The sequence below is a fragment of the Rhinolophus sinicus genome, chromosome 5, assembly GCF_057876585.1.
Source record: "Rhinolophus sinicus isolate RSI-liver-muscle chromosome 5, RSI-T2T, whole genome shotgun sequence".
Lineage (NCBI taxonomy): Eukaryota > Metazoa > Chordata > Mammalia > Chiroptera > Rhinolophidae > Rhinolophus > Rhinolophus sinicus.
Window position 1 is genome coordinate 9,192,090 of NC_142505.1, and position 25,424 is coordinate 9,217,513.

The window sequence follows — 25,424 nt, forward strand, 5'->3', positions numbered from 1 at the left end:
CTGGGTTGGAGAGTCCACGTACACATTCTTCGAGGTTATCCTCCCTGATCCATTCCACAAAGCTATCAGACGGGAATCCTGACACCCAGTGGCTCAGCAAACCAGTCCACACGCACAGGGAGATGCGAGGGCTGACATGTGCAGGCCGCAAGAGCCTTGGAAAGGGCCACAGGTCCCACCACGCAAGTGGTGGTTCCCGCCCTGCAGCCTGGGGAGGGCGCAATGCTCTCCAGCTCCATTATTACTGCTGATGTGAATAATGTTTGTAAAATTCTTACCTAACACACAATTTAGGAAAGTCACGGCTGCTTAAAAATATTCTTTGTTAAAACTAGTTGTCTGCAGACTGTTTCATGAATGCTTTGTCAAATCATGAAAGTTAAAGTGCAATAACATATGCAGACTATATAAGTGCTGGTGTATCTTGTTTCTCAAGATAAACACTTTTGCCTTTGCTTTATCTTGTTAGGGAGTTTATATGTCTGTCTTTAAAATGCTCTTTGATATAATAGGTGTAAAATAAATTCTGTGACAGAGGAAGGAGAAAAAAAAAAACCCAGGCAGGGTGGACAGATCCAGTTGCGTCCCTGCCAGACACAAGCATTGCAAGGAATTTCTTAGAAAGATGTGTCACTCTGTAAAGAAATCTATCATTTCCCCAAGGACAACACAGCTGTGTGATGAATCGGGGTATTCTCTGCCACAAAAGCCACTACAAATACTCAGAGCACTTGCCCTAACAATGACTGTGCCTGGCACCCATGATACGCCACACTGTGTAAGAGGCTGTGCACAGAGAGGCTTTAATCTCTAAGCTGGTGGTTCTCAAAGAGGAATTCCCTAGCATCACCTGGGCACTTCAAGAAGTGTACATTCTTGGGCTCCACCCAGACCTACTGAACTGGAAACTCAGGGGGTGGAGGCCCGGAATCTGTTTTCACAAGCCCTGCAGAAGATTCGACGCATGGTCAAGTTTGAGACAACCACTCTAATCCTTAAAACAATTCTGCAATGTGTATTATACCATTTCTCAAATGGAAGCAAAGGGAAACTCAGAGAGGTTAAGCAACCTTCTCAAGGTCACACAGCCAATACGGGGTGAAGACAAGATTTGAATTCAAGTCTGTTTCCGGTTAAAAAGCCAATGCCTTTTACAGTTAGCTTCAAATAAACTTGATGAATATTATCTACCTTACATTACCAAAACACACACAACACACACACACTCACACACACACACACACACACACTTACACACACACACACACACACAGAGCTGGAGTCATGAAATAAGGAACGCTCTTCAGAAAACATACTAGATACTACACACTGGAAGATACTAGAGTTTAGATACTGCAAATACAACTTATGGGGGGAAATGTAATGGAAAAGGAGGTAGAAAAAAAGAAAAGGAGACACTTTCTGTAACTCTTCACCAGGTAGTGGAAGTTTCTGCTGCCTGGCACCTCCCCCCCCATCCTACGGGTGACGACAGTTCTTTATTTTCAGTTGGGCTCCAACCCCACCCCCACCTTGTGGTCCCCACTATTCCTGTAGGGTTGACCACAGGCTGGATTCTAAGACGGGGCACTGACTCAGACCTGGCCAATCAGAGCCTTGCATTCCTCCAGCACCAATGATTTTGCCCAGGGATGGTCATGTGACCCAAGAAGAGCCCATGAGGCTCCAGGAGGTGTCTGTGGAGGCTTCTGGATGGGCACTCTGGAGGGCTGCCACCATCTGGCCATCACACAGTGCCTGAGACTAAAGCTAACATGGTGAGAGGCAGGGCCAAAAACTTAAGAGAGAATGACTCCTGAGGGCATTGCTGGGATGAACTTCCTTCTTCCTTAAGCCAGTTTGGGTTTGCCTGAGCGTGCCCCGCAAACGCTAGTCAAAATGAATCAACCCACACATCTGCAAAGAAGCTGGCCCCAGGCCATCTCTGAGTCTCCCGTCCCTTGTTCTTGAAATGCAGGCTCAGTTCAATGACCATTCCCCGAGCCCCACTCTATGCTCGGCACTGTGTTCGGGTCTGACGAGGTAAAGGTGGAGAAGCATGTTCTTCCCTCCCTGGGGGCATATCGTCGGTAGGTGGGGGATTAAGACTTGTAATTGGACACCATGCTGTGCACCAACTGCTCTCCCAGGGCATGGGGGCTGCACAGAGGGGGCGCAGCCTATGTGGGGGCAGGAGGGACGAGGAAGGCGTCGGAGTTCCCTGGGCAAAGAGAGGGTGAAGACATCCAAGCAGGGGAAACGGCACTAGCTAAGGAAGGCGGGTGAGGCTGGGTGGGCATGCAGAGAATGGCAAGCCACAGAGTGAGCAAGACACAACAAGGCTGGGAGGGAGGCTGTGGACTGCAGAGAGCTTTTCTGCGCATGCTCTGAGCCACGGGTAGGCCCGGTGGACACGCAGACAGTGTGGAGGGGGCCATTAGGCCAGCCCGGGGAAACCATGCTGATGTTGTGAGCTAAGCAGGCCCAGGGAGGTCATGGTGGCACAAGGCTCAATGCTTGGCTGCATTCTGGGAGAGACAGGAAGGAGGGGTCGAGGACGAACCCAGGACACAGGTCTCAGAGATAAGGACCCAGGGCAAGGTGATGTTTCTGTTTCAGGCAAGTGGAATGTGAGGGGCTCCAGCCCAGGACTGTCCAGTGGGCAGTGAGATGTCAGCAGCTGGCCTCAGAGGTGCTGACAGGCCTGGAGCTCAGATCTGGGAGTCACTGGCACACGGACGGACTTTCGATGGGTGAGAGAGGCTGGATCCCCATGGAGAGCAAGAAGAGTGAGGAATAAGGAAGGCCTGGACCTCAGGCCGCAGGTTTCAGAGATGGGTGGAGTTGGCAGAAATGGACAAAGCAGCAAGAGGACAGGCCGAGTGGCCCCAAGGTCCCTTCAAAGCACAAAGCTCTGTGGTTTGTCGCTTGCCTCGGAACACGGGCCACCCCATGCATCTACAGAAGCAAAGTCAGGACCCCTTTCTCGGGCAGTGCAGCTTCTCACCGGCGCTGGGGATCACAGCAAGAAACCACCCTCTTCTCCCAGCCAGGGCGTCTCTGCATGTTCCCTGCCTGTCTCTGGTCAGGACTGCAGGGAGGGGAGCCTTGGGTGACAAACTTACCAGGAAGTCTTCCTCACAAAATACTTTGCCATTGACAAAATAAAAGGCTTTTCCTCTCAGCTTCCGGCCTGAGAAAAAAAACATAAAGACAGGGTCAAAAGAAAATGTTACTATGTAACAAACAAAAGAAAAGAAAGGCAAAATCGCTTTAAGCAGAAATATACATGCAAAAAATGCCAACTGTGGATAACAGTTTCTGACTACTGAAAGCTGCTGGTGGCCCTTGGCCATGGCGGGGGGAGGCGGTGGGCTGGGGCCCTTTGGGGGCTACTGCTTGGAGGGAAGATGGAGGGCTGACTTGGGAATCACATCCTACGTCCACTTGTCACACGTCTTCTCTGCTGAGAAAGAAGCCAGCCAGGTATGTGGTGGCAGGATGGCAGAGGCACACACAAGAGGTACCGCACAATGGTCCTTTGTGAAGCTGCTATTTCCCAGACATTTGGGACTGCCACCTCTGCCATGTTCTCCAAGGGATGCTGGTGACGACCCATCAGGAAAATCCTATAAATCTCCTCCTTGTTTTCAGATTTTTAAAAATCTGAACTATAGAAAATACACATGGTTGGAAGGATACTAATTTTTCTTGTTTTCTCTTGATCGAAATGGGGTGAGCAGGAGTGGGGAAAAATTCAAAGCACCTTGACTCTTCAGATGTAACTTTAGTTTCCATAAAGCTAGGCCACTGACAAGAATGACTTAATGTTATCAGTTCCTTTGATCCCTTATGAAAAAACACAATGGGTCACATGTTCAAGGCCAGTGGAAGCTCCCTTATGGGAGATCCTGGGCCCGTCTTACGGGGAAACCTGGGCCCGTTCCTCAGCAGCACGGCCAGATCCGAGAACATTTCCAGTGACACAGGCACAAAACATATGCAACAGACTCCATGGGAGTTTCAAAACCTGAAGGCATGCTAAACACTAGTAGAATCAAGCCCCAGGGTCCACAACATGAAACCAGAATCACTAATGTTGCAAATATTAACAGAGAAATCCCCTGACAAACAGAGTGTCCCCAGCGCAGGCAGAACACGAGGTGACAAAAGAGAGACTGTCGACGTGAACTTGTTGGAGGTCGGAGCCGATGCGGAAAACTTTCCCTGCAGAGGAACGGCCACAGGAACATAACTACAAAAGGGGGACTGCAGACTTGAGTGTGAAAAACAAAAGCTATTATGAGAAAATCCAGGGAGCTGTCTTTTTTTTTTAATATAATTTTTATAAGACTTTATTTGAGCCCAAACTGATGACGACGCTGGGAAGCAAGGTCTCCAATGCTCCCAGGCAGCTGTCTTTGACTTTGGCACAGAAAAGGACTTCTTGGTGAGACATCAAAAGCACATCCTATAAAGGTAAAGACTGACAAATACGACATCAAACATATAAACTTCTGTTCAACATAAAACAACAAGCACAAAGTTCAAAAGTCAAAACGGTTGAAAAGCCAAACTGCTCCTCAGCTGGGAGGCAGAAAGAGAAGGCCAGAGGCCAGCGGGCTTGAGGCCACAGGCCACATGGAGAGACCCAGGAGACAGAAGAGGCAGAAGAGTGTGTCCCTGGCCACAGGTGAGCGTGGCTGCAGACTCGGAGGCTGGACTGGAGGCTGAGGTTAGCAAACAAGGGTGTTGACTCTGAGGCTGACCTCCACTTTCCTGCCTCTGTCCCCCACTGATCAGGAAGGTCCCGCCCTTCTCCTGGCCTGGTCAGACCCTTCTTTGTGTGGTGTCTGTTGCTGCCAGACCCACTGTTGACTCAGTGTCTTCCCAACTCTCTGATGGGTTTCTATAGAACTTTTTAATACTCTGAGTACATGCTCCATTCCTGGAGGTAATTTCCAATCTGTTACATACTGTGCAGAAATGGCTATGGTCTGAGAGCAATAACTGCTGAACTGAAGAAATAAAAGGCATGCCCAGGACCAGAAGATGGCTATCAACCATACAACAAGGTACTAGTATCTAAAACATGGAAAGACCACCACCGATTGATAAGCCAAGCACAAGTAGCCCAATGGAAAAAATGGGCAAAGGACAGGAAGGGAAGGTGCAAAGAAGAGAAAACCTGTTCAACTCTATCTAGGCAATAACCATTGAAAGATGCTCGACCCCACCAGCAATGAGGACGTGCAAATTAAAACCACAATGAGATGTGACCTCATTCCCAAGTGGGAAGAAATCACTCCGCCTGACAATATCACGTCCTGGTGAAGGTGTGGGACGAGAGGAAACTTGCTGGCGGGAGTGTCAACGGGCACGACCCCTTTGGGAAGAGTGTGGCAAGAACCCATAGAGCTGAAAATGCACATTCCCCACAACACACGCCTGGGGTGCCCCTTGGGAAGCTCTCCCTGCGTGCAGAGGAGGTGCACGTACGGACGTTCACTGCAGCACTGAAAGGAAAACCTGGAAACCCAGAAGCATCTTCAGTGGTCACCAGCATAGAAAACCTGGAACATACATTGAGGAAGAATTTGGAGTTCTGGTCACAGCATGAGATACTACACAGCCATCAAAATGAATGAACTGGGTTTGTACCTATCATTATGAACTGAATATACTGATGTGTAAATAAGGAAAACTGCTCAATGATGCATTCATATGGTAGGTACTATATATGTAAGTTAAAGCGCACACACACACACACACACACACACACATTTCTTTAGGTGAAATACTAGAAACCAAAAGCAAATGACAAACTAGAGAAAACATCTGCACTATATGACAACAAAGAATTTAACCCATATATGCAAATAACTCAATTATCAGTCCAATATAAAAAAAGCAGGAAGACAAATGGCAAAAGAAGTGTGAATGACCAACAAATATAAAAGAAAATCTTAAACTTTGCTCATGATTTAAAAAGAAATTGCAAATTCAACTAGTACTCCATGCTTTCTCTATCAGACTGGCAAAGGTTAATATTCAGTGTTAAATGACATTGACAGACAGGCATTCTCCACTCTGCGAGGACAGTAGAAACTGAAACAAGCTTTTAAGAGAAAATATGGTATTAAATATCAACAGAATTTAGAAATTCAAATTATGTTTACCCAAAAATTGTACTGTAAGAATTTATCCTAAGAAAATTATCGAGTTTGATGGCTTAAAGGATTTTCATCTCAGCATCATTTATCATAATAGTCTATGAAAATGAGCATCAACCAAATGTCTAATTCCTGTAAAATAAATTACGGTGTTTATACTAGTATGCAGCCATAAAAAAATTGTATTTTCAAAAAAAGATTTAATGGTACGGAGAGATACTTAAAATACTTTAAAAAGGGATATAAATGTGTGTGTGTACAGATATGGGTATACATACTTACACACCTATATAATTTATGTGTATGCAAAATTATGTGTATGCTCATACACATCAGATGTATACTAAATGTTAACAGTAATTATCTTTGAGTATTGGATATGGGTTATTTTTAATTAGTTTTTTCTGCAATGACTATACCGTGTTTCCCTGAAAATAAGACCCAGCCAGACCATCAGCTCTAATGCGTCTTTTGGAGGAAAAATTAATATAAGACCTTGTCTAATATAATATAAGATCGGTTATAATATAATATAATATAATACCCGGTCTTATATAAGACCCCCATCTTACATAATATAATATAATATAATATAATATAATATAATATAATATAATATAATATAATATAATATAATACCCGGTCTTATATAAGACCCCCATCTTACATAATATAATATAATATAATATAATACCCAGTCTTATATTAATTTTTGCTCCAAAAGACGCATTAGAGCTCATGGTCCGGCTGGGTCTTATTTTCGGGGAAACGCAGTATCATTTTTATAGCCTGGAGCAAAGTGTAATCGACTGAGGCAGTGTGCAAAGGGCAAAGGGGCATATGTTAGAAGGCTACAAGTCTTTACGTCTCCAAAATTTCTCTTCTGTCCTTTCCTCAAAGTTAGCTACCCTCACTTCTGGAAAGTCCTAGAACCTTCACAAGTGTTTCCTGATGCTGCTAAACTAGTGTGTAATTAGAACATGCACTTATAGCTAAGTGATTTCAAGGTTTCTAACAGAAGCCCCTGACAGCCATGAAAGTTCATTACTTTATTTACTGATAACTCCCCCCTCTATAAAAAGATTCCAGAGGCCTCAAAGTTTTAGGGGGGAAAAAACAAGGACTGGAGTATCGTCTCCACTTTTTGTCCCCACCAGGCACCTGGGTGAAAACTGACCTGCTGCCTCCAGTCCCTCCCCAAAAGCCAAGGCGACAAGGACACAAACAGCCATCTTAACAGGTGCTGCTCAGCTGTGAAGGAGAATAATCTCCATATTGCCTGTGGGCAAGTAAAGCCCAGGTCCAGCCCTGTCTGTGGGGTTCCCTTGTTGTAGTGCTTCCTTCTGGGAGAAACCTTCGGATGACAGGAAAGGAGGCGAGGCTGCAGCTGCCGATGAGACCACTGGAGGGCACGAGAAGGCCGCCTAACACCCACACAGGACGTCCTGGAGAGAGATGAGGCCTCTGACCCACAGCCTGCAGAACGTGGAGCTCCGGACTGGGTCCAGGACTGGGCCCAAGAAGTTCTAAAGAATCTGAGTTGGGAACTGATTTTTTGTTCCAGTAGAGGGCAGATTACCTCTGTTCCAAAAAGCATAGAGGAAGATCACTAAACATGCCAGAGCATTGAACACTCTAGTAGTCTAAGCAACACAAATTAAACAAGAGCATTTTCACTTAGGAAAGATATCAACAACGGATTTTTAAATGATGACAGTCCTATGTGATTGTATATCTCTGTAAGCTACCGATGGGAGTGTAAAATGTTAACTCTGCCTGGAGAGGAAACTTTCAAGTTTATCTTTGACTCAGAGGGGCTATCTGGGACTCAGCTTAGGGAAAGAATCTGAAATGTGAATGCATATTTACTTAGCTCCATATTGAGAGCCTTAGACAAATGACTACATGAGACAGAGTATATTTAAATGACAAAATATTATGTAACCATTTAAAATACCATTCAAATAAGTGTTTTAGTGATACTGGAAAATGCTCATACTACAAAAAGATACTCAAAATACATTACTAAGTGAATAAAAGCAAGCTGGACAACTGTATTTATAGTACAGTTCCATTTCAGTAACTTGTACACATACACACACAAACCACTAATATGCAAAAGGAAAAAAACCTGGAAGACTGCAACTAAAACTGGTAGTGGTTAGCACTGGTAGCTAGCACAACAGGGAAATTTCACTTTCACTTTTACAAATTTATTTTCTTTAACTTATCTAGTATTATGTAGCACTGGTAGGTTGTATTAAAGGGAAATTTCACTTACTACTTTAGACATTTCAATATCTGAAAATCTTTTTCCAGTAGTAGGCACCCTGGTAGATGATATGAGAAAGAAACTGCACTTTTTGCTTCATCCATTTCTAGATTAAATTTTTCTAGGATTCCGTATTTATAATCTGCAAAATAATACTTTTTCAATTTCTAAAAGAAAATCTTGGGCCAGCCCAGTGGCTCAGGCAGTTGGAGCTCCATCCTCCTAATGCCAAAGGCTGCCGGTTCGATTCCCACATGGGCCAGTTCGATTCCCAGTGGGCTCTCAACCACAAGGTTGCTGGCTGGACTCCCACAAGGGATGGTGGGCTGTGCCCCCTGCAACTAACAACAGCAACTGGACCTGGAGCTGTGCTACACCCTCCACAACTAAGATTAAAAGGACAACTTGACTTGGAAAAAGACCTGGAAGTACATACTGTTCCCCAATAAAGTCCTATTCCCCTTCCCCAATAAAATATTTTTTAAAAAAAGAAAAAGAAAATCTTTATGAAATAACATGAAAAGTTAAAAAAGAAAAGTGTATTTCAACTATGTAAAGAAGAAATTCAAAGAAAAAAGACTGGAAAAGCAATCTGCCCAAGAGTGACAGTGACATCTGCATGATGGGGGGGGGGGGGGGGCGTTCACTAGTTTGCTTCTTCATACTTTCCTCCACTCCCCCACACTTTTAATAATGAGCAGTTATCACTTTGATCATCATTTTAAAAAGTGCGCAGCTGGCTAGACAAACCCTCTTACTTGCCAGTCCCCAAAGCTGGGAAGTCCCGTGTCTGGATTCCAGAGGCCAAGGAAGGGGCTTAGTGGCTACATCTGCTTTTCCTTTACTCAAAAAAAAAAACAAAACAAAACTGAGGACGCCCCCACAGACCTGAGAGGGTGGGGCCTCCGTCTGCTCTGAAGGACTCAAACTCCAGTTTTTACTTTAGTTTTGAAGGACCACCTAAGTTTAGAAAACCAAATCCCACATCCAGATGTATTGATTTGTATTTTGTCAGTGGGAGGAAAAGCTCACATCTGTTGCTTGCTTTCTATGTTTCAAGTACTGTACTTAGAACTTTCATATATTAAAGTTTTTGAAATGTTTAAAAACATTGCCACACGCTACTGCCTCATTAGCCCTTCTTTCTGTCCCTGTCCTGCCAGATGCCTTTTACAGGGAAATCCATGCATCACACTCCCTGCCCCCTCCCCTGGGTTTTCAGCGAGTGTGGAAAGGGCTCACTAAAGAACAAGGTAGAAATAAAACCCATGCTCTGTCCAGGAGGCAGGGATTGCTTATTCTTGGGAACCAATGGAAACGACACTCCAGGATTGCTCCCAACCGTCCGGGTTTTCTTTTCTCTCCACAAAAATCATGATACTTATGAGTTAAACGTTATCAGCTCCATTTTGTACATTTCAAGGCTCTGAGAGGCTCGCCCAGGCAGTGAGTGGGCAGGACAGGAACCCAGGTTTGTGTGACCTGGAGTCCATGCTTGTCCCCCGTGCCATGAGCCCACCTGCACTATGGACACTTGTTGAGTGCACACCTATGTGTGGAATCCCGTTTCTCTCTTCCTCCCAGGGAACGGAGAAAGGAATTCTCATTTTTTGAAGCACCATGTACTGGACACTCTACCTACACTGTATCTCACTTAATTATCTTGACAATTCTGCAAGAATCTCTTGCGATGGTGCACGTGTGGATATAACTTGATGGCTGAAGGGTACAAGAGGTCAGGCAGAAAACAGCAAGTAACCTCGTCTTGAGAAGCAGGGAGGCAGAAGGAACGTAATCACTCCAGATCTGGCCAAAGAAACAGGCAGCAGCTAACCTGGAAATTCCTGAAATCACTGCCACTGTCCAGAAAGTTCCATTCAAACGCAGGACCTAGAATCGTCTTCATTGACATATATAAGCTAGAGCAGCCAAACACCACTAGGTGGCCCCAAAGCACAGCCAGGACCCGGACAGGCTGACACAGCACAACCCGCGGAGAACTCCCAGCTGGCTGCAGTCATTTCATAAATCCTGCAATAATGTGACCCGCACTTTAGGCAGTTTAACTCCACTTACTGAATTATGCAAAAGCTAAAGCAGTCAGGCAACATGCCTATGTGGCTAAAACTAACTAGATGAACAGGGATTGGAAGCCAGGTCTCTTTGGTGCAGTCACCAATTCCCACCACACTACACTATTTCCTTGAACCAGAAGGAATCTCTCTCAGACTAGGGAGAAGAAGGTAGATTTCTTGGCCTTCCCAATCAAACCTCAAGGGAGTAGAGTGGGGACAAGTTTCACTGTCCTCACTCCCTATGGCGGCACATACTTGGAGGTGTGACACCAAGAAGCCAGCTGTGGCTGTGGCTGTGCTCACATAGGCAGAGGCCCAAATGGAATGGTGCAGGGCTGAGCACCAAAATATTAGGCCAGTGGTTCTCAAACTTTAGCATGCTTCAGAATCACCACGTGGCTCTATTATTACAACACAGATCGCTGCCTGCTCTCCACCCAATCCCCCCCACCCCCTGCCCATTCTGATTCCGTAGGTCTGGGAGGGGACTGAGAATTTGCCTTTCCCAGGTGATCCTGGCGGTGCTGGTCCAGTGCTGGTCCGGGGAACACACTTTGAGAACCACTGAGGCTTGTCTCTGAACCAGCATTTCCACTTGATGAGATTCATCATGGTCAAACAAAAGGGCTAGGAGCTGGACCACCCGGGGAACAATTAGCCTCAAACAAAGTTGTGGAGGGAAGAGGGCGTGTGTCAATGTGACACCTTCATAATTCTAGTTTCAGAATCATCCTGCTTCTGGCAGAGGAATCCCTCACACCAAGAAACAGCGAGTAATATGCACACCAAAAACAGACCAAAAAATAGTTTTTCCAGAGCTTTAGAACACAGCAGCCAACGTTGTTCTTTATTTAATAGTTTATAAAATATTGACTAATAAGCATATAGGCTCATCAAGAATCCACCCCAAAAGCCACCTCCCACAGACACAGTCAATGAATATTTTATATTTGCCTTCGGGGCACCTTCAGTTGAAAAGTGAAAAATGCAGGTGACGCCAGTGTGGCCTGACGAAGGAAACAGCAGGAGAGGATGTCACAAAGAGAGGTCAGCCACCTCATCTGACAAATAAAACGAAACCTGCAATACTCCCCATTCTCCCTTCCCTCTAGAAATAAAAGTGACTCATCTATTCTGGAAAAGTAATTGGCCCTTAGCTGTAAGACCTCACCACAAATTTCAGTTTCCAAAATACCTCCCTGAAAAGTAAAAATGCGAGGTTTTCCCGACAATGAGAAGAGTCCTGAAAAGGGAAGTTGAAAAATCGTTTAGCTTGGTTTCTATTGTACTGTCCCAATCGGTCATTTCAACCAGTGCTGTCTCGGAAGCCACCAGCCATAGATGGCTATTCGTATGTAAATCTAAATTAATTAAAGTAACGTTACAAATTCAGCTGGAGTACTTGAACCAAAGCATTTCAAGGAACTGGCGGCCACTTGTGAATAGGGCAGCTATACAATATCTCCATCATTGCACAAAGTTCTACTTCAAACCACATTTCCCAAAATAGATTAACTCTTACAATGTATTGCTAATAACAGAGCACCAGAAAGAAACCAACCAAATTAGTCCAGCTCAAATGAAACAGATCACCCTGGATTTCACAGGCTCCTCCACTCAGTGGGCCGAGGAACAAGCCAGAAGCCGGGAGAGTGAAAAGGTGCTCAGGGTGGAGTCCATGGCTTTGTCACGTCCCAGAAACCAGAGACTGGCCGGTCACCCAACTCCCTGGGTTCCTTGGTAGAAGGCGTTGTGGAGAGGACAAAATGGGATCAGAGTAGGGAACCTGGCACAGTACTGGCTCCTATTATTTGGCATAATTGTTATTGCCAGAATCCCTTCAAGGACCTTGTTTCCTGCACTGAAACCGATCTGAGCTAAAACTCACATCCACCACCATCTCCTCCTCTGTCCGACTCCTCCAGGTCACTCCTTCCTTCTCAGTTGACCTGTGGCAAAGGGCTGGGTTTTTGTTTTAACTTTAATTTCCATCTGTCACATTCATTTTCATAATGTGGAAAAATGAAACACAAACTCCAAGCCCCGGCGTACTGTCAAACTGTTATGAAAGTTTCTAAACAGCCTCCGTCTCTGTGCTTTCCTCCTTCCTGGCCAGCACTGGTCGAAGGCCACACTGTGAGTGGCCTGCTCGACAATGCAATTCTCTCCTCGCCAGCCACTCCCAAGTCCTGTGTTCTCACACAGTTTTACAAAGCCGTTCTTTTTGTGTGCCATTCTCACTATTCCAAACCATTCTCATCCAGATCAGAGAGGAAAACGCTGCACAGAGAAAAAATCCAGGAGATCTTTCTAGGGTTTCAGCAGAGATCTTCCTTTGAGTTTCAGCAGAGCACAATTAGCACATGAGTGTGAAGGGACTAACCACAGCTAGGGGTCAAACACATCCAAAGGATACAGAGAACAGTGCCTGGTGTGCATGGGGGGGCCGGAAGCAGTGCTTATCCCCACCAGCTGGACTGGAGAAACTCATAATAATCCACAGAGTATTAAGTGAAATACACAGAAAGGTTCGGCCCTGAGAGTGGGGAATATTTAGACTGAGTTCTGCTCCAAACTCACCTAACAAAAGTAAGAGCCAGACTGGAAAGGAGCAGGTTCCACCTAATTTATTTGCAGCCTGAAGAAAGCTCAGGAAGATTTAAAGGAATATAAAATATCCAGGACACAGCAAGGTAGAATTCACAATGTCTGGCATCCAATCAAAGATTACCAGATATGTAAAGAGGCAGGAAAACACAACCCGTAATGAAGACAACGGTCAATCTATGGAAACCAACTCAGGTCTGACACAGACATTAGAATTAGTAGAGAAGAACATTACAAATTGTTACTGTACTCCATATGTCCAAAAAGTTAAACAGTGGCATGGAAGACACGTATTTTTTTTTTTTTTTTTTTAAGATTTTATTTGAGAAGGGGAACAGGACTTTATTGGGGAACAGTGTGTACTTCCAGGACTTTTTTCCAAGTCAAGTTGTTATCCTTTCAATCTTAGTTGTGGAGGGTGCCGTTCAGCTTCAAGTTGTTGTCCTTTCAGTCTTAGTTGTGGAGGGCGCAGCTCAGCTCCAGGTCCAGTTGCCATTGCTAGTTGCAGGGGGCACAGCCCACCATCCCCTGCGGGAGTCGAACCGGCAACCTTGTGGTTGAGAGGCCGCGCTCCAACCAACTGAGCCATCTGGGAGCTCAGCGGCAGCTCAGCTCAAGGTGCCATGTTCAATCTTAGTTGCAGGCGGCGCTGCCCACCATCCCTTGTGGGACTCGAGGAATTGAACTGGCAGCCTTGTGGTTGAGAGCCCACTGGCCCATGTGGGAATAGAACCAGCAGCCTTCGGAGTTAGGAGCACGGAGCTCCAACCGCCTGAGCCACCGGGCTGGCCCCAACACATTTTTTTAAAGACCCAAATTCAACTGCTAAAGATGAAAACTAAAATATCTGGGAAGAAAAATATACTGGATGGGATTAAGAGCCGATTGTGCATTACAGGAGAAAGGATTAGTAATTCTAAAGGCCTAACAATAGAAACTGTCCAAAAGGAAACAGAGAAGAAAAGAATTTAAAAACTGTAAAGACTCTTGTGGTGCCTCAGAGGCAGTCGACTGCTTCAGGATGAAGCTGAACGTCTCTTTCTCAGCCACTGGCTGCCAAAACTCATTGAAGTGGATGATGAAGGCAAACTTCGTATGTTTTATGAGAAGCGTGTGGCCACAGAAGTTGCTGCTGACATTCTAGATGAAGAACGGAAGGGTTATATGGTTCAAATCATTGGTAGGAACAATGAACAAGGTTGCCCCATGAAGCAGGGTGTCATGACCCACAGCCGTGTCTGCCTGCTGCTGAGTAAGGGGCATTCCTGTTAAGACCAAGGAGAACTGGAGAAAAGAAGTGCAAATCTGTTCAGGGTTGCATTGTGGATGCCAATCGGAGTGTCCTCAACTGTAAAAAAGGGGGAGAAAGATATTCCTGGTCTCACTCATACTACTATGCCTCATCCCAAAACAGCTAGCAGAGTCCGCGAACTTTTCAGTCTCTCTAAAGAAGATGATGTCTGCCCGTATGTTGTGAGAAAGCCCCTAAACAAAGACGGTCAGAAACCTAGGACCAAAGTACCCATGATTCAGCGTCTGTTACTCCACGCGTCCTGTAACACAAACATCGACGTATTGCTCTGAAGAAACAGTGTACTAAGGAAAATAAGGAAGACACCACAGAATATGCTAAACTTTTAGCCAGAAGAACGAAGGAGACCAAAACATAACGGCAGGATCAGACGGTCAAGTGACAGACATAGGCTTTCTTCTCTGAGAGCTTCTACCTCTAAGTCTAGTAAAAAATCAGATCTTCTAAGAGTAACAAATAAATAGGATCAGACATGAAAAAAAAAAATACTGGAAAGAGCATAAGTGAACTGTGAGACAACAGAAACACAGATAAAGATGACATTGAATTTCTGATTGAAAACAATGCAACGGGGAAAATGGAACAATATCTTTAAAGAACTAAAAGAAAAAAACTATCATCTTAGAATTCTATAATCCAGCAAAAAAGACCTTTTAAAACCCAAGTGAAATAAAGATGAATTCAGATATTCAAAATTTGAAAGAATTCATCACTGGCAGATTACACTATTTAAAAAAAACCCAAATGTTAAGGGAGTCCTTTTGTTTTGGTATGGGGTTATGGGTGATTTTCTTCATGTATATGTGTGTGTGTGTGTGTGTGTGTATATATATATATATATATATATATATATATATATATGTGTGTGTGTGTGTGTGTATACACACATATATGTGTATATATACATGTATATAGTTGTATATGTATATATATATATACACATATACATATAGTGACTATATTGTCTTTGTGATGTATAAAGTACTGAAAATAATAAACTTCACAGGTCATTTCTTATAAAAAAGTGAACTCTGGTTTAGGAACTAGAGATTACTGGCACTGTCCAATATGGTTGCCACTGGCTACATTGGGCTATTTAAATTTAAACTACAATTAAAATGAAATAAAATAGGGTAAAGGGGATCAAATATATGGTGATGGAAAGAGAACTGACTCTGGGTGGTGAACACACAACGTGATATATACAGATGATGTATTCCAGAATTGTACACCTGAAATCTATGTACTTTACTAAAAATTGTCACCCCAATAACCTTAAAAAAAAAAAAGTAATAAAATAAAAATTTCAACTTCTCAGTCACACTAGCCACATTTCAAGTGCTCAGCAGCCACATGTGGCCACTGGCTGCCATCTGGGGCCATGAGAGTCTAGAGTTCAGGAAAGCAGCCAGACAGCTGGAGGCCAAATGAAGGTACAGACCGGTGGGTGGTGAGGCCAGCTGCAGGGCCACAGAGAGGTTCCCCGCGGACGGCATCAGTTCCCGGGGATGCTCACCACGCTTGCACGTGCCTGTGTCCCAGCTCTGTGGGCTTCAGGAAGCTGGCATCTCTGTGGGGGGACCCAGGGGTCTGCATCGTAACAGGCTCCTCGTGACTGTGACTGATGTGCAGTACAGGGTGAGGACCACAGGTGTGTGGCAAGGCAGAGCCCCGGGACCTGAGTTGGGACCCCAGCCCCCCACGCACCATCTGTGCAACCAGTGAGACCCCACTTCCTCTTGTGTAAATGAGTGTGACTGGGAGGCAAATGAGGCGGCATGAGAAGACAGATCAAATATTCCATAGACGGTGGCTCATATTATAGCCGGTAACGGAAGCATAGAAACATCAATAGAAACCAGGGGTGCAAAAGAAATTGTTGGTGAGGAAACACACAGAGAGGAAGTAAGGAGAGAAGGGAAAGTGAAGGAGAAGGAAGATGAAAGGGCCTGTATTAGTCAGGGTTCTCCAGAGGAACAGGATCAGTGACTGTGTGCGTGTGCGTGTGCGTGTGCGTGTGTGTGTAGAGATAGATTTATTATAAGGAATTGGCTCACACAATTATGAAGGCTGACAGGCCCCAAGATCTGCAGTCAGCAAGCTGCAGACCCAGGAAAGCCGATGGTGCAGTTCTAGTACAAATGCAGGAAAAACTGATGTCCCAGCTCAAATTCCCTTAATCACGGGGTCAGCCTGAGGGGTTCTACTTCGGCCTTCAACTGATTGGGGGGAGACCACCCACAACAGGAAGAGCAATCTGCTTTACTCAGTCAATCTGTTTTACTCAGTTTACTAACCTCATCTAGAAACATCCTCACAGACAGACACATCCAGAATAATGTTTGACCAAATGTCTGAACACCCCATGGCCCAGTCGACACATAAAATTAACCATCACAGGGCCAGAGTTGAGGACAGAAATTTAAGAGAACATTTGAGAGAGCGATCACTTAAGAGAGAAAAGGAGAGATGCTGTTAGCAAAACGAAGAGCGTCAAGGAGACCCAAGTAGTGTATCTGATGCCAGAATACAGTTCACACCTCCAAAACACATCTTCCTCCCTACACACAGGATTCTGGCTCTGAGATGAGGCGCCCACTGCAACGTCTTCATGCTAATGAGGGTGTAGTGCCCCCGGCACATCGGCACACACTCCACTCTCCTCTTAAGAGGTGCAGAGACAGGTGACATATAGGGTGCCACCAGGTCTCACTCTTGGGCTGGGATTACTGAAGGAAAAAAATGCAGATTTCTATCCCAAACTATACATGTGCTTGGCATGGAGATGTGGTTAACAACTAATGATGTAGGTTATCCTGGAGTTAACTCTACAGTATAGTTAAAAAAAAAAAAAATCCCAGACTGATATCCCCAGCACAAAGAATCTGATTTTCTCCTACATCAGGGATTTCGTGGCCTCTGGTTGAATCAGCAAAGTCTGCTCTGGGAAACCGAGTCTGGTCCCAACTTCAGAACTGGGTTTGCTAGAGACGGAAATGAGAGAACTTTTGATAGCATGCCACGTAAAAGTCAGCCCTCTGCTCTCTTCTGGCCCACACAGCCCTTTGCCCAGCTGTCCATCTCAGTCGTTTCCTGATTTCTCCCTCGCCCACTGATTTCGTTCAGGACCTGCCCACTTCTCCTTCCTCACATTCTTGGTCTTCAGCCTTTTCCTTAGATCCGGGTGACTCATTCGGCTCACGCATAAATGCTGAACATAATGAGAAGTATCGGGATGACACAGTGGCTCAGAAATCCAGGGATCAAAGGCCTTAAGAAAGAAGAGACCGCTAATCGAAGCCCATCATCCATTTCTCTGCTATCGGTGCAGCTCATTATCGAGGCCTGTCCCCCCTCTTCCAGGCCCCAGGCCGCTCTTCTGCATTCACGGCTCCAGAGCATCCGAAAACCCAACCTTTGCCATCACACAGCCCCAAGGCAGCAGCTGGCCCTGAGAAATCACAGGAAGACCCCATGTCTAGGGCCAGCTTCCTTTCTTCAGCACGCAGCCTCTCTAAGCACAAGGAAGTTAATCTAGGTGCTGACAGCAAGGGCTGAGGGTCCAAACAATGCTGGGCTCAAGTACCACCAGGTACTTAACAGCAGTGTAAGCAACTACAAGCAAACTAAACTCTCCAAGCCAATGTCTGCCTGTCTGTAAAATGAGTCTGAGAACCATGCTGACGTCACTCGATCACTACAGGACTTAGTGAGCTCCTGAGGGTCGAGAGTTCAGGCTGGCGGGGGCTGACAACAAGCTCAAAAGCTCACCTGTAAATTCCAGCAGGCCCTCGAATACTGTTGTTTCGTTATAATGCTGATGAGATGCTGTAGGAACTCAACTCTTGTTTCTATCCATTAGCCTACGGTACAGTTGGTTTCGTTATTTATCATCTCACTTGAAGTTGCAGAATCTATCGGAGATGTTAAGCGAGGGTCACTGTACTTACAAACGCTGTGATGACTGTTTTAAGGAGGCAGGCCTCCCGTGAATTAAAGGAAGACCTCCCTAGCTCAGGCCCCACTATTTCAGAATCTGTGAGCATTTTCAAAGGCTGGGTCAGCGAGGTAATCTACACAGTCAACGATGAAGGCAAACGGGATTTCAGAGGAAGTATTCAGACTTAATAAGAAAAACAAAATAGCTGACAAGAACCCTGTTCTTCAGAACTTACTGGGTGGTGAGCCACCAACCACTGATTGAGAATCTCTGTTCCACAACACTGGACTAAGTTCTAGTTGTTTTATTTACCTGAAGTAATGAAATGGCACTTTTTTTGGGTCCTAGAAGCAGGCTTCCCACTGACGCAGACAGACTTCCTCCTGATTCGGTCTGATTTATAGTGTAAGATTTCACTATAAAATCCATTCAGTGTTTAACAGGCATGGGTGTTTGGTTTTTGGAAGGTGGGATAGGCAACGACCTGAATTTCTTAGTTTTGTTCCCTAAGGTAGGCCTGGCAGGTCACGAGCACCCCCCACCCAAGAATGTAAGCACTAGAGTGCGGCACTGAGAGTCACCTGCTCTGACCTTGACTCGCACATCCCAGAAGTTCCCTGAGTGGACACCAGCTGGCCTTCCTCTGCGCTCAGGCCAGCCCTGGGCCAATTCCCATTGGCCTCGGACTGCCCGCACCCCATCCCCTCCCCCAGGACCTGGGCACCCTGGTGGTCTACTGTAAGCTTCCGGGGAGGAGAGCCCATGGAATCCCTCCAGCATTTTCCAACTCATACAGACGAAAAATAATAGCAGCCATGAGCAAGCCATGGCACGGCAAACAGGCTTCCCCTTGACTCAAGGACAGAATTTGGCTCATCTTTATAAAATGAACAAAATCTTACTTTTTGGACCTGAAACTGCCTGGAGTGGGAACACAGAGCCTTGCCTCCTTTCTCCCCACAGTCTATTCTGGAAGGTGCCAAGGGGAACTCCACTTGACCCCACAAGTCCAGGACACCTTTTCCTCCTTCTCATTCCACCTCTCTCAAGCCACAGATGGGCGCCAGCTTCTCCTCAGACAGGCCACTTGGCACACAGTGTCCAGACACACAGTGGTGGCTGCCAGCCGAGGCCACGCCTGCCCTCTCCCCTGACCCGCCCGCCCACTCCAACAGCTTCCTGAAAGAGCCCAGCGGGGGGCATGGCCACTTCAGGTGGGCAGAACCTGCGGGGGCGAAGGGAGACACACTGCACACATCTCCATGGCAACGAAACACACTTCCCCGCCCCCCAGGAGCATGTCAAGAAAGAAAGGAACTTTAACAAACCACAGAAACACCCACAGATTGCACCCTGAAGCTTACTTCTGGGAACGAACACCAAGGAAACAATTCAGCATAGGCAGGGGGAAAAAGTCACATGCACAAAAGACAATCACCAGGGCTGTGTGTGATAACCGGAAACGAGCTCAATGCCATAAAACCATGGAACAACTCAGTCGGTTACGACGTTAACTGTTAAAATGATTATGAAGACTGCAGAGATGGGGATGAATTTATGACAAAATATTAAATCAAAAAGGATACAATACTGTTTGAATGCTGTGATTACAACTCTAAAAATTATGGAGAAATTTTGGACAAATCTGTATAAATTTGGACAAAACCTAGAAGGAGAGCCATACAAGGGAAAATACCTGTGCTAGAATAACATAACAGGTTTCTGCCTTTCAATTTTTCTTTGTGGTTGCCACGGAGCTCCCCGGCTCCTCCTTCTGCCGAAAGCAGTTACAGGGCTGCAATAAGTCAACCGAACAAAGGAAATTACTTCTAGTGTCCAAGAGAAACTGCTCAGACATATGCCTGGGTCTCCAACTGCTCCTAGCAGTGGGGAGGAAGCTCAATGCTTACACACAGCGGAGTGTGTGCAGGCCCCTTGGCAAACAGGACGCTGCCACACTCACTTTCTGATGGAGGCCCCCCGTCCTCATTCTTTCGGCACTGCTGCTCTAGGGCCCAGTCTGCTCGTGCCGGAGTTCCAGAGTGGATTTCACAGCCTACATGAGAGCACCAAGAAGAAAGCAGGGCATGCCAAGTTCAGGAGAAATGGTTCCTTCCTGCAACAGGAACAGGGAAGGCTTCCTGGAAGAGGCAGTGCTTCATCTGGGTCTTAGAGGCTGGACAGAATTTAAACGGATGAAGTGAGCGGAGACAGGAGATTCTACTAGGATCGGACACACGAAGGTGGAAAAGAGAAATTCAGCTTCACTGTGATAAGTTAGGAGGAAGTAATAATGCAGCCTAGACCACAAGGGCCTTAACTGCTAGACCGAGCTCAAACCCAAACGTCTGTCTTACTTAAACCTTTGTGCTTATCATAATTTAAAGCAAGATAAACTCAACCCATTAAGGAACTGACAGTAGTCAAGCAGCCACAGGGGGAAGCAACCGACTCATCGATGTTTTTTCTTTGTCCAACAACTTTCTTAGTTCAAATGATAATTGCCTGAGAAGAAAAACAGCTTCTACTTAACAGTGCCTTTTTTCCTGGAAAATAGAACAAATATCGAGAAACAGTTGCAGGAGCCAAAAGTCAAAGATAATTTTTTAAAGAAGGTATGATTGCATGTCAAAGATTTTATTTAACTCATCAGTGAATGAGGGAACCAGTAAGATGTTACAACTGGAAGACTGCAAAGAACCATACAAGGACAGGCCATCAGAAATGCTGAAATAAACTTACTAAAAGGATGCAAAACCCACCGTGGCCAATCACCACAGGACGACAGTCCACTGTACCTTCACCAGACAGTTTGTCACAAACGAGAACCACGTGCAGCGTGTAACAAAGCTCAAAGACAAGGCAAGGCACAGCGACCCAGACAATCCAGGATCCAGACAACTGCATTTCCCCTGAGGATGCTCAGAAGACTTTCTGGTCCATTTCTAAGTCTTCCACAGTTTTTCCCTACAAAGGTGAATACTGACCATCACTCAAACCGTAAACCCTCAGGCATGTGTTTTATGGGAAACTGCAGTGAGGACTGAAGCATGACACTTAGCACGCCGGCGGGCGTGCGCCTTGGCAGGTGAGAAGGCAGCTCCATGCTCACCTGGTTCACTTGAGACTGGGAATCAGGAGGACCTCAAGGGCGGGCCACAGGCCAACTGAGAGCAAGTCTCTCTCTTTCCCCTTCTCCGGAGGTTTCTAAAATGAGCCTGGCACTAATCCAAGGTGCTCGCCCTGGCCACCTTCTGGAGTCACTTTGAACAGTACACTTGCCCCACTCCAGAAATTCCATCCCAGGACTTCTGATTCTGCTGGTCAAGGTGGGGCTGGAACATCAATGCTTTTTAAAATCTGCCCCCCCACCCCCCAGTGATTCTCATGAGCAGGCAGGACAGAGAACCACAGGGCCAGACAAGACCCCTTTGTCCCCGACACTTGGCTTTGTTGCAATGTCTCCTTTTAATTGACAGTGACTAACCTTGATACAGAATTGGAGAACATCAGCAGGACATTTTTCAAAAATGTTCCTCAAAATTGATCTTTGGTAGAGACATAAAACAAGCACAATTCACGACCTGGTCGGGCTTGGCAAACATCCTACAATGTGTTAGAATCTGTGGGTGCCACCAGTTCAGTGAGCAGTGTGCTGAGCTGCGCACAGGCCTGGCCTCCTGATTTGCTGCTTTCATCCCAATGCACGTCCCAGAGGACACGATTCCCACAGGTGAGTGTGCTGATAGGTACCAAGGCCTGTGCCATGTGCACACACAGGCATTCACACACACACTTACACTGGACACTCGGGCAGCAGCCTCCAAATCAAAGATCAGCGTCAAAGAGTTATAAAGGCACCCCGCCTCACACTGCGGCAACTGACCGATCAGTGCCTTTTGGTTGGCTGGTCCCCACGGTGGGAGAGAGAAGTGACAACACGCAGACACTGGCGAATCCCTGAGCTCCCCCACCCAATTCTTCTGAGACCTCTGACAGGCATTCCAGGCCTGATGTTGTTAGAGATCACTGCGAATCCACTCAACTTATCACCAAAGGCCATCCCAGGCGATGCCGGGAACTGTGATCAGTCACCCCGATGGGCTCAGTGCTGGTGGCGTGAAACCAGATGACACTGTCCTGCCTTTCCGTGGGACATGGAAGACCAAGGGCCCAGTGTCTCCAGGACGGATGCTCTTCCCTCTCCTCCCTTTCTTGGTCCCCACGATCCTCAGCACCCCACACCCTCCCACACACTTACTGCAGGCTGCACAGGTGAAGCAGGCATCGTGGTAGAGGTTCCCCATGGCCTGGCAGGCCTGGCCGGCTCCAAACACACCTTTGCTGCATTTCACACAGGTACCTGCCAAGTCAAGAACACAGCAATGAGTCAGGAGGGAACAGTATAAACTGAGTCATAAAAAGCCAGATACCCATCCCTCCCCATAGCCAGCCCGTCGCCAAATTGCATGGGTTACTCCTTTGAAATGTCTTTCATGCTCTCTCCCCCAACCAGCCTTTCAAACATTGGTCCTTCCAATTGTAGGAATTAGCCCCTGGGCTGGACTTCGGGCCCCCACTCCCTCCCCACGCTGTCCCCTGCTTTGTCAACCCACTTCCTTGCCCAAAGGTCTCAAAGGCTCTGACTGTTAATAAAACAACATCCAAAACACTGCACCATGATTATAATATGCCAAGCACACAGGTCGGGAAATTTCAACTAAACGATTTCGTTTAATTCTCAGAGGGAACCACCAATTAGGATTTGCTATCCTCACTTTTTACAAAAGGATCAGGCCCCAAGCCCAGGCCTGTCCTACTGCAAAGCTGTTCTTCCGTGTCCCCTCGCCATTACCTGGCCCCTCACCTCCTAACACGCTCCCCACCCGTCTCAGCTCTTAGCCTTGCTCATGCACTCCCCTCCTTGCACCCTGCACCCGCCTTCTGTCCCTTCAAGGCCTTCAGGCCTTCTGCCATCCCTCCAGCCCTCTGGCTCTGAAGCAACATGGTGACCCAGAAGCTAAAGAGCCAGGTTCTAACCTGGAGCCTCCCACCCACTCCCTTCCCACGTGGCTTGAGTTAACCTGGTATGTTCTCTGAGCATCAGTTCTTGATTAGGGAAAAGGGGTTAGTTCACCTGCCTTACAGCAGTAAAGGCTGCTTTGCAAACCAAAAAGTTCTGTAGAGTTCATGTGCCTTACATACCACGTGCCTACTGGAAGGCCTGGTCTTAAAGTGTAACGCCACAAGTTACTAGCATTTTATCTACACAGTGGGGTAACGGTCTCCTTCAGGGGGTTACTGTGAGAGAACACATGAAGAGTGCTTAGCACAGGCCCCTTCATTTGGCAAATGCTCCACAAACAGACACATAAATAATAAGAAGGATACTAATGTGACTGCATTCAGCAAGAAGTGCCTGCAACATGCAGTGCGTTCTCTAGGAAGCCCCAGGCCTCCCACGGTCTCACCCTGAGAAGAAGCCGAAAGTCTGTCTGGACCCAGTCGGAATGTCTGCTACAACAGCCCAGGCTCCGGGCCTGGCCACGGACAGGAGGCCTTGGAGTCTTCAACAGAGCTCCCCATTACGGTCCAAGGAAAAACATCACAATCGTGTAAATAATGCAGGAGTTAAAAAAAAACGTTCAGGGAAGAAATATACCAAAACGTAACAAGTGGTTCTTTTAGGTTATAAAATTATGGCTGGTTTTACTTCTTTGCATTTTCTGTATTTAAAAAAAAAAAAAATTCTTATTAGAGCAGGCATTATTTTATAACTAAAAAAATAGTCTAGTCTGAAAAAAGTTTGAATATGTTTAAATATGTGGTATGATGTTAACATTTTTGAAGAATCAATTATGTGTACACACACATATACAAAGACCTCCCCCCACGTCCAGCAGCGTAACCAGCTTGCATCCTTGGTCAGCGGGGGCTCAGGAATCCTTTTCTAACTCTAGTTCCAATCTGTCCGGCCCTTCTCAAGCTGCAAATCCCCTGCCTTCTGCCTACAAGCAGAAAGCTGTGTGTGTCAGAGTTCCTATCATCCAAGTTGATAAACTTTATCATGTTCAGAGGAAGTCTAGCTAACACATCCTTCCTGAAACGTACCAAAACCAACCACGCCAACCAGAACAGGTCCCCAGAGAACGCACTGAGCCCTTTAGCCACTTCACCTAACTCCCTTAGGCAGCAGGTGAGGCCGTCCGTAGGAACAGTTCAGTGTCAGCCAAGGAAATTGGCTGTCAGGGAATGCGTTTACGGAAAGCTCCAGAGGACACAATTCGTAGTTCTTTGGTTTCAACATTTTATTACGAAAACTTTCAGACATGCAGAAAAGTTGAAAGAATCACACAGGGAACACCCATATGCCCACCACCCCAATTCTACAACTGTTAACATGTTGCCACCCATCCTGCAATCAATCCAACAATCCACCTTATTTTTTATGCATTTCAAAGTAAGCTGCAGACAGCCGTCCACTTCAGCCTGAACACTTCTGCCTGCAAATCACTAACTAGAGTTCATTATTTGCTTACCATTATTTTTTTTCATGATAAAATTCAAAAACAGTGAAATACACAAATTATAAGTCTACCATCCAATGAGTTTTGGCCAATGATGTATGTAACACAAACTCAAGTCAAGATATAGAATATTTCCAACACCCCAGAAAGCTCCCCAGTGCTGTTTCTTCCATCTTCTCATTGATCACTAGGACATTGCCTGTGTGCGTGTGCCTCTGTGCATGCACGTATGTGCACACACGTGTGTGCACAGGATGAGACAACTGGGTAGCTGATATTTCTGTACCTAGCAAGCAGGAGAGTCAATAGAGTGTCCCCATCACTAAGAAATGGGAAACATCAAGGAATTCAGAGGCGGCAGCATTTCTTTTTGTCTCATAATTTCACATACAACTTAGGCTGCTCTTAAGTCAGGAAATACATCAGTTCTGGGCAAAATGCTCTCTTAGTGGAACACTCGGAGCTGTGCCAGTTGGCAGGGAGGCTAACGTGAAGACAGCAGGGTTCTGTCATGACAA

At 46.0% G+C, this 25,424-nt stretch overlaps 1 protein-coding gene across 1 annotated transcript in view; it reads right to left on the reverse strand.

Annotated features, from left to right (window-relative positions):
• Positions 1-25,424, reverse strand: part of LIMD1 (LIM domain containing 1) — a 60,484-nt gene that overhangs the window by 10,072 nt on the left and 24,988 nt on the right. The window contains exons 2-3 of the mRNA XM_019724059.3: positions 22,641-22,742; positions 3,126-3,193 (exon numbers count right to left, since the gene is read on the reverse strand). Coding sequence (XP_019579618.3) covers positions 3,126-3,193; positions 22,641-22,742 — 170 coding nt within the window. The remainder of the gene's footprint in view (positions 1-3,125; positions 3,194-22,640; positions 22,743-25,424) is intronic.